Source organism: Scardinius erythrophthalmus, assembly GCF_964197995.2.
Source record: "Scardinius erythrophthalmus genome assembly, chromosome: 21".
Classification (NCBI taxonomy): domain Eukaryota; kingdom Metazoa; phylum Chordata; class Actinopteri; order Cypriniformes; family Leuciscidae; genus Scardinius; species Scardinius erythrophthalmus.
Genome location: NC_138241.1, coordinates 18,588,172 through 18,597,104, shown reverse-complemented (window position 1 = coordinate 18,597,104; position 8,933 = coordinate 18,588,172). Strand labels below are relative to the sequence as shown.

Sequence of the window (8,933 nt, the reverse complement as noted above, 5' to 3'; positions counted from 1 at the left end):
TCTTTTACCTACAAGAGTCTCCTAGGATAGAAGTCTGAGACCAGACCTGTCTGACTGACCCTTGGCCATCTTGGTTTGGAGGGGGAAAAAATCGAAACACGACGGCTTGCTACTTGGTTGCAATTTATAGGATGATGCACCAGGGTCCAATGAAGAGGCTGATGTGCAACTTTGCCATAAAAACCCGTGCAAATTCAATAAAATGCTTTTTTAATAGCTGTCCACTGTAGTGATCACTATGCGTGAAAGGGTTATTATGACATACGATATATTTAGTATAATTAGGTTATTTAATATATACACTACTGTTCAAGTAATTAATACTTTTAATTAAGCAAGGATGCATTAAAATGATCAAAAGTGGCAGCAAAGACTTTTACACAGAATTAGAACAAAAAATCTTTTACATTAGAATAAAAAATCTATTTCAAATAAATGCTATTCTTTTGAAGCTGTTATTCATCAAAGAATCCTAAAAACATTAAGCAGCAGAACTGTTTTTAATATTGATAATTGATAATAATAAAAAAATAAAGGTTTCTTAAGCACCAAATCAGCATATTATAATGATTTCTGTCAAGTCAGGTCACTTTTATGTATATAACGCTTTATACAATACAGATTTGTATCGAAGCAGCTTTACAGGGATAACAGGAAAATGATTCAATTATGCAAACAGAGTTCATTTTGGCTTTACAGCAGCTCTAAAAGAAAATAGTCAATATTCAGCTGAAGTTAGTTCAGTGTTGATTCAGTTTCTTAAGGATCATGTGACACTGAAGCTTCAGCTTTGCCATCACAGGAATAAATTACATTTTAAAATATATTTAAAAAGAAAATAGATATTTAAATGTTTTATATTATTTCACAGTATTAATTTTTTATTTTTTTTTGTATTTTTGATCAAATAAATGCAGGCTCCATGAGCATAAAAGACTTCTTTCCAAAACGTTCAAAAATCTAACTGACCCCAATCAATAATATGTTTTAAATATTAATTTATAATGTATTTGAGCAACTTCTACATTTTCCTCATTATCTCCCCTCTGGTGTCCATCTGTACTACTACATAACAAAGTCATAAAAACAGCTGGGAGAATAAAGATTATGTCTGTGTTAATATTTATTAAGATAAATCTGCTTTACAGTGTCAGGAATACATTCTGTTCTTTCCTATGACAAAAATAATTATGATTACATTTGCGTGAAATAGAGATGATTAATAGAAAACAGATTCTTAATCGGATAAAACCACACCTTTACATTATACCTTAAATATTTCACTTTATACTGCTCTTAACACTCATACCAAACTTTACTGAAAATGGGCCAAGACAAAATAAATGAGGTGGAATGAAGGGAAATGGGAGTATAACAGAGGGAGAGAGAGAGAGAAACCGGCCAACAACATGTCTGTGCAAATTGTTTATGAATGCATATTGAGCCACTGTACAGCAGCCTGAAATCTCCCTAAGTTTAACCTTTATTAACTTTCACTAATCACAAACAGATTACTTTGTCTTATTATAGATTGAAAGTCCTTCATCTCCCATCAGGATGACTGTGGTGCATCTCTGGTGTGTATGTCAAAAGGACAATCATTACCCAAAGGTGTAGTAGTGCCTGCAACGAAAAACATACATTCAACACATAATAAATAAATACAAAATTTCCCCTGAAATTTTAAATTCTTAATTTTTACTTTCAAACATTCCTTGACACGCTGTGAACTCACCATATAAATAATAACAAAGACCCTGGCCATGGGGTAACGTCTGAGAAAGATTCCTAACCGTATACTGAAGGGAAACAAACAAACATTTTTATAATGCTAATGGAACACCGTAAAATACATTTAGCAGATTTCCTGGGATGCAGTTACCTGAAGCGGTCGATGGTGCTGGCCGCTTTACGAACCTTCCCATACACTCCTGTACCCGGTCCGTCTGCATCACTAAACAGGATTGGTGTGTTCCTCTGCCTAGCACCTGTACACACACACAATCATGCCGGGCTGTCAGAAATTAAATAGTTCCATTCAGACAAGTTTGAGTTGAATTGATCCAGTCTCATCATGCAGTGCACTGACCTGGCCCCTCAATGGCAGCCATGTTGATGTGTGAGCCGTTGTTCTGACCACCCTGCAGGCTCTTCATTTGCTGTTCCAGCCTCTCCAGCTGAAACACCAGCGAGTTTTTCTCTGTGCCCAGGGCCTCTAACATGGTCTGCTTCTGAATCAGCGTCTCTGTCAGCTGGTGCAAACGGCCCTCCAGCTCCGCCTGACTGCTGTTGCTCAGAGCCTTATTGGTCAGCTAGCAGGAGAATTGTAAAATTCCCCATCAAAATTCAGAAAACTTTGAGTGAGTGCACAGAGGTTTCTTTTGAACACGCTTACGCATGTGTGCGTGGGGTACCTGGTTTCTAAGCTTCTGGATCTCATCTTCTCGGTCTTTGACGCGACCCTGAAGGGTGATTTTAGTGCGATGATGCTCTTCCTCAATGTACTGCAGTTCCTGCATTAAAATTAATCAACATTCACTCACTATTCAGCATATTCCTCAACCACAATACACACTCTCTAAAAACCTGAATGGCGCCATCTCAAGTACCTGTTTGGATCTCTCCAGTTCTGCCTCCATGTCCTGTTTGGCTCTGATCTGCTGGGCATGTTGTTCCTGTACTTCAGCCAGCTGTTCTCTCCAGTTCTCTGTCTCATTGAGCGCCTGGGTTTCCAGATCCTAGAGAAAACAGAAGATATCTAGTGTGTGTTTACATCTGGATTAGAGCTGGCCGATATACATATCAAACATTCATTATATATTTTAAACAATTTTGCTGGAACTAAAATTAAGCAACATTGTAAATATTTAGATTTTATAATTTTTTTAAGTGAAAGAATAGAATGTTTAGCATTTATTGCTATTTATTACCATGTATTATTATAGTGATGCATATAAATGCATATAATTATTAAACTATACTTTATTAATTTTAAACTATACTTTTATTAATGTGAGGAATTATTTTATTTTTTTGCCATTTCTCATCTTAGAATATCTTAGTAAATATAAATTACAAATAAACAAATAAATATTGCTATTTATAACCATGTATTATTATAGTAATATATATATATATATATTTATTAAAATAATTAAATCTAATTTTTAGTTAATTTAGTGTTTGGTATAATTTTTGGTTCTTCAGCCTTTAAAGAAATCTAAAAGCAAACTAACAAAAATAAGGAGACACACTAAATAACTTCAAATGTTGCCCAGCCCTGATCTGCATCTGTGTGTACTTTATATCAATAAAATCTACACTTGAGATTGTATATTTTGGAATTTCTTTTTGGTGTGTGTGTGTGTGTGTGTGTGTGTGTGTGTGCGCGCACCTGTATCTCTGTCCGCAAGCTCTGTATTTGAGCCTGTAGTTTTTGAATCTCTTCTCTTTGCAGCTCTTTCTCATGACGTAGCTCTTCGAGTTCAACTCCTGCCCCGGCCCCCTCCAGCACCTCCAGACCTGAGCCCTCCTTCAGACTGCTGATCAGCTTCTCCTTAGACTGGAGGAACAACAACACACCCATGATACATTCATACGCTTAGATAAAAAGTTCCATGAAAATAAAGAGAGAAGGATACCTGTAGTATGCGTGAGGCTTTGTTTTTATAGTCCTGTAGTTCCTGTTTGGTGTACTCTGCTGCAGATCGGGCGCTCTTGACCTGTTGCTGTAGTTCCTCAGCTCTCTGTTTCTCTTCCGTCACCCGACGCTCTGCGTTCGTTAAAGACTCCGCCAATGTCTGACGCTCGGCCTCCACCTTCGCCAGTCGTGTTGCAAACTCGCTCTGTGAGAAAATGGCACGTAACTAAGACCTACCAGGTCCATCTGTTAATCTCCATGTCCGAAAGAATGTCTTCGGACCTATAGGGATTGCAACATAAATCCTGTTTTTTTATGGCCTCACCTGCATCTGTCTGTAGCTCTCCTGTTCTCTCTTAATTGCTGAGTCTGAGTCTCTTACTCTTTCCTGTAGTGTCTGTAAAGCCTGAGACTGAAGACTGCTGCCCTCACTCTGATCCTGAAGAATCCTAAAACACAAAAAACACCAAACAGCATTAGAGGTTTGTTTATTCACATAAGAGAAGATATGGATTAACTTCAAGATGGTCAACTAAATCAGAAGTGATGTTCTGCTTCTTTGAGTTGTTGAAGAGACCAACCTGACCCTCTCGCTCTGAGCTTCCTCAAGGGCTGAGCTTCGGGCCTTCAGTAGCTGATCTGCCTCGTCCAGCCGCACTTTCAGGACCGCCAGCTGACCATCTTTTGCCGACAGGGCTTCTGTGAGGTCATCGACCTGCGCGCTCAGCTCTCGAACCGTGCGATCAACGCGAGACTGGTCCGAGTTCCACTTGTCAGCACGAGCCCTGGCAAGGTTCACCTCTACACAAGTGGAGGAAATAATCATTTAATGGCTTCAGCGTATCGCTGTTCTTCTCGCACTACACGACGGATCTGCGACAAGGGGTTACACATTAAAATACATTTCAATAGGAAGAATTGCAGACAACTCTGGTCTACAAACTACGTTTCACAACCAAACACACTCAAAAATTGATACAAGAAATAATGTAAAATCACACGCGAGATGGATTTATTTCTGTTAAAAACAGTGGCCTGCAAGAAGCTTGCGATCCAAGTAGTTTGTGTGCTGATTTACAGAGGAACAGAAAAAAAGAAAGAAGAAGAATATGAAGTAGAGAATGGTTGCTTGCAGAATTCATGCTTGCTGATGTTCTGTTGCAGGTCTATGACTCCTCCCCCTGAACTTCCCTTTGTCTTGTATCTTGCTCTCTCATTGGCTGCAAGTCGTCAAGTCAAGTCAAGTCAAGTCAAGTATATTTGTATAGCGCTTTTCACAATACAGATTGTATCAAAGCAGCTTCACAGTATTAAATTAAAATAATACAACAAGGTTTGTTTCTAGTGGAATTTATTGATTGATAAAATAAAATTAAATATCCCCAAAATATCCCCAACTGAGCAAGCCAAAGGCAACAGTAGCAAGGAACCGAAAAACTCCATCAAGTGACCTAATGGTGTCCTGAATCTCCATCAGGTGACCTGATGGAGAAAAAAAAACCTTGGGAGAACCCAGGCTCATAATTTCTCATAAGTCGCTCATAAGTCGTCTCCTACATAATTTCCAGTCATAACACATTTCACACTATATGATTCACACTACTTGACTATATGATTCGCAGACAGGTCCAGATATTTAGCATTGTAAATCTCTCAGGGGCATGAGCACTTTTGTCAGATCACGTCATTGATAACACACACTACACGGACTGATTTGCCTCTGATTTCAGCCATAACTGTCGGCTAAAATCATGTTGTGTGTACCTGGCATAAGCTTCTGTATTTATTTTAATTAAAATTGCTAACAATAGTTTTCAGTAATTGAAATAAAGCTGACATAAAATAAATATTTAAATTCAAAATTCAAAAACTGCTGGCTTAGAAAACGAAAAATACTAATTGAAATCAATAAATTTAAAGTCGACATGAAATGGAAGTTGCGATAGTGTTTTCATCCCTATTGTGATGAATATCCAAGTGAAATGGCTTCTTCAATGAGAAAAAAAAAATCTAGGGTGGGACATAATTTTGTCCATCGGGAATTGATTGATCGTTGGATCATTGTCGTTTGCTATTGGTCGACCTCATGTGACTGACAGGTTGCCCCGCCCTCGCGACAGTAATCGTGTCATCAGAGATTAGAAGAGATGTTGTTGCAAGAGGGATGGGAAATTATTTTGATAGATTATGAGGGCACATGAATAAAAAAAAACAATGTGTATGGATAAATCATTTCTAACAAACACTGCAATACTGCAAAACAACCATGTAGGAAGAATCATCATGGCCATATTCCAGGATGATAAAGCCAAGACTCATCAGGCTCATCAGAATGGTTGGAAGGGAGCAGTTTTTTGGCTGGGCAATGTATTGAACTAATACTGATTGATAGCATACAGTTCAACAAAAAACAGGTCAGAAATCTCTCTGGCTCACCCTCCTGCGTGGCTTTGGCTCTCTGGATTAGAGAGGCCATCTCCTGGTTAAGAGAAGAGACTTCATTGCGTAAAAGTTGGTTCTCGAGACGAAGGTTGGAGATCACCTGTTCCTGGCCCTGCTGCTGCTGAAGCTCTTGATGGCGGTCCTGATGTGGGATCTCCGGCGTTGGCTGATCCTCTGCGGGAACATCCAGCCCTGAGTTCAAACTCTCTGGAACAACAGCTGGACAAAAGATATGAAATAAGAACTACATGACATCAAAACTTAAGTAAAGGTGTGCCTAAAAAAAAAAAAGTTTTTGGTGTTTAATTTAGACAAAATAGAAACAATTATTTTATTTAGACAAAATAATATGTTTAATAATATTTAAGTGCATTGCCATTTCAGCTTCACAGGATATTTCATGGCAAATACAGCCTCAATAAATACAAACAAATAATAAAATTCAACAATTTTGTATATACAAACTCTATGGAATTTTTTTTAATTCTACTTGTGAGACAAAATAATAAAAAGATTATAAATATCAGCCATTTATCAGCTGTCAGGCATGACAAATAAATAGTACATTGAAGTCGAAATAGTCTTTACATTTGCCCTAAAAAGTAGCCTTAGATCTCATTATGGTCCATTTTAGTTGAATCCACAATCTACAATCCTGCTTTTTGGAGCTGGGCTACTTGAATGTTATATTAATTTACCATATATGAATTAATATTCTTATTTGTATTATTGTTACCATTAATATTATGAATTATTATATAACATTCATTTAAATATTTTTCCACACTGATACAGTTAAAACCTAATTACATCAAATGAAGGAAGATCTTTGAGTTTCATTAAACTAAGCGGCTCATCTCTTCTCTGTCATTAACCTATAATGGTCCAAAATTTTAAATAGGCCAAAATTCTTGCCCTCAGACCAATGAAATTAACCAAATGTTAGAACACACAATGTACGATGCATCTTTTGTACCTTGGCTTTGATCTCGAGTGGAGCCATCCTCTGTTTTAACGCTGTGTGAGCTGTTGGAGAGCGAGCTGAGGCTAGAATTTCTGGACAGTCCCTGTGTGGAGGACGGGGTTGCAGAGACAGAAGGGCCCATCTGGAGATCGCTGGCCACGGAGAGAGGGGGCATCTGGGTCTGAGTTGAACCCCCCGAAGGGCCCAAAGCTTTAGACGCCGTTTCTCTCCTGACCTCCTTTCTTTCGCTCTGCGGTGGGTCCGAACTGTTCAAGAAGTCAAAGAGCAAATCGTCGTTCACTTCTGGCTTTTTGGGTCGCACAAAGTTGGATGACACTTTGCTGCTAGAACCCAAAGGCATAGTGCTGGAGACATTAGCTGTGCCGGCCAAAACTGTGGCTTTGGGTTTCTTTATGTTCCCAGCAGCTGCAGAGATGAAAGCTGAATTTCCGAGAGATGAGGCAGAGATGGAGTCCCTGTGCTGTTGATCATGGGTGGAGCTGTAAGCTGCAGAGTTGTACTGGATTGAGTCTTTGGTGTCAGGGCTGTTGTAGGACAGAGAGGACTGATGAGCGGTTTTTGTCAAAGCGGTGGCTGCACCCTGGTCCACTTTATTCAGGAAGTTCTCGGCCTTCCCGGCAAGATCAACAAGCCAAGACATCCTAAGATCCTCTGGAATAGAAAACATGCATGCAGAGATGTTAAAGTGAAGAGATGCCTGCTAGCATGTCATGCTAATTTATGTCATGTCACCCCTGTTTCTTGCATTCAACAACTTGCCCATATTTCACTTATATATCTTTTTTTTCCCCCTTCTTCTTTTCTTAAGAAAAACATTTTTAATTCTGAGATGCCAACGTGCATCACATGATCAGTCAGATCTGTTATGTTTGACTTCTTCAATGCAAATACATATACGAATTGAAAACAAGACCCATCCCTTAAAGTATACTCTGGATCCACGTCCAGGGCTTTTAAACTCTTCTCATTTATATCAATGCTGATATTCTCTAACATTAAAAAATATATATTTATAAAAGTATATCGAATGTATACATTTTCAATAAATTAATTTATTATTCTAAGCATATTAAAGGAATAACTGTTTATCTATGGTTTCTGACATATCTTTCTGAACAATATTTGTTTACATTTGCGTCCAAATCCACTTAACACGGTGTATTTCCACAAAACTGTCAACTGTCACTTTAAAATCACTATGCACTACATTTCGCCTAGTTATCGAGTAAATTACATGTGCTCATTTGTAGAGTAAATCCTCTAAACAAAATGAGACTAATGTTGAGTATTGTCAGTTTCACGTCTTCTGCCCAATAACTGTAAGGTTTCATTATTTTTGTACCTGAAGGAGCTCCGATCTCTCAGAAAGTAAATCAAACTTGCAGGGTCATTTTTTTTAGAGAATGTCAAGCGAAATGATGTCTTGATCATCGGTGACTGTATTTATTTATCCAGTTTCTCATTCTGATCCAGACCGACGTGGACCAGGAACTACACGAAGGACCCATAACAGTGCGCCCTGCACACTGCCTGACTGAAAAAAACGTTGCATGCTGTTGCTCTGCCTGACTGCAATTGGGTCATTCCAAAGTCCCTTTCTGTAATGTAATTTAATGTAATATATATATATATATATATATATATATATATATATATATATATATATATATATATATATATATATATAGGGTGGGCCATTTATATGGATACACCGTAATAACATGGGAATGGCTGGTGATATTAAAGTCCTGTTTGTGGCACATTAGTATATATCATGGTCACCACCCATCTTGAGGAGTTTGCCCCCTCACATATACTAATGTTCCACAAACAGGACTTTAATATCACCAACCATTCCCATGTTAT

The 8,933-nt window shown here is 38.1% G+C and overlaps 1 protein-coding gene across 1 annotated transcript; it reads right to left on the bottom strand.

Moving 5' to 3' along the window:
* Positions 1-901: 901 nt before the first annotated feature.
* On the bottom strand, positions 902-8,630 carry golga5 (golgin A5). Its single transcript, XM_081350846.1, has 13 exons — positions 8,410-8,630; positions 7,059-7,718; positions 6,077-6,301; positions 4,222-4,441; positions 3,966-4,089; positions 3,642-3,845; positions 3,395-3,562; positions 2,610-2,738; positions 2,415-2,513; positions 2,090-2,312; positions 1,883-1,988; positions 1,736-1,799; positions 902-1,623 (listed from the first exon to the last, which is right to left on the bottom strand). The coding sequence occupies exons 2-13, from the start codon at positions 7,705-7,707 to the stop codon at positions 1,543-1,545; spliced, it is 2,292 nt and encodes a 763-aa protein (XP_081206972.1). The 5' UTR covers positions 7,708-7,718; positions 8,410-8,630; the 3' UTR covers positions 902-1,542.
* Positions 8,631-8,933: the final 303 nt, after the last annotated feature.

What these genes read in the sequence shown, in the direction of transcription:
- golga5 (XM_081350846.1), bottom strand. Translation starts at nt 7,707, where the DNA reads ATGTCTTGGCTTGTTGATCTTGCCGGGAAGGCCGAGAACTTCCTGAAT. An exon ending in AACTGGAGAGATCCAAACAG is followed by an intron (nt 2,514 to 2,609) that starts GTACTTGAGATG and finishes ATTTTAATGCAG; the next exon opens with GAACTGCAGTACATTGAGGA. An exon ending in AGCACCATCGACCGCTTCAG is followed by an intron (nt 1,800 to 1,882) that starts GTAACTGCATCC and finishes GTTTCCCTTCAG; the next exon opens with TATACGGTTAGGAATCTTTC.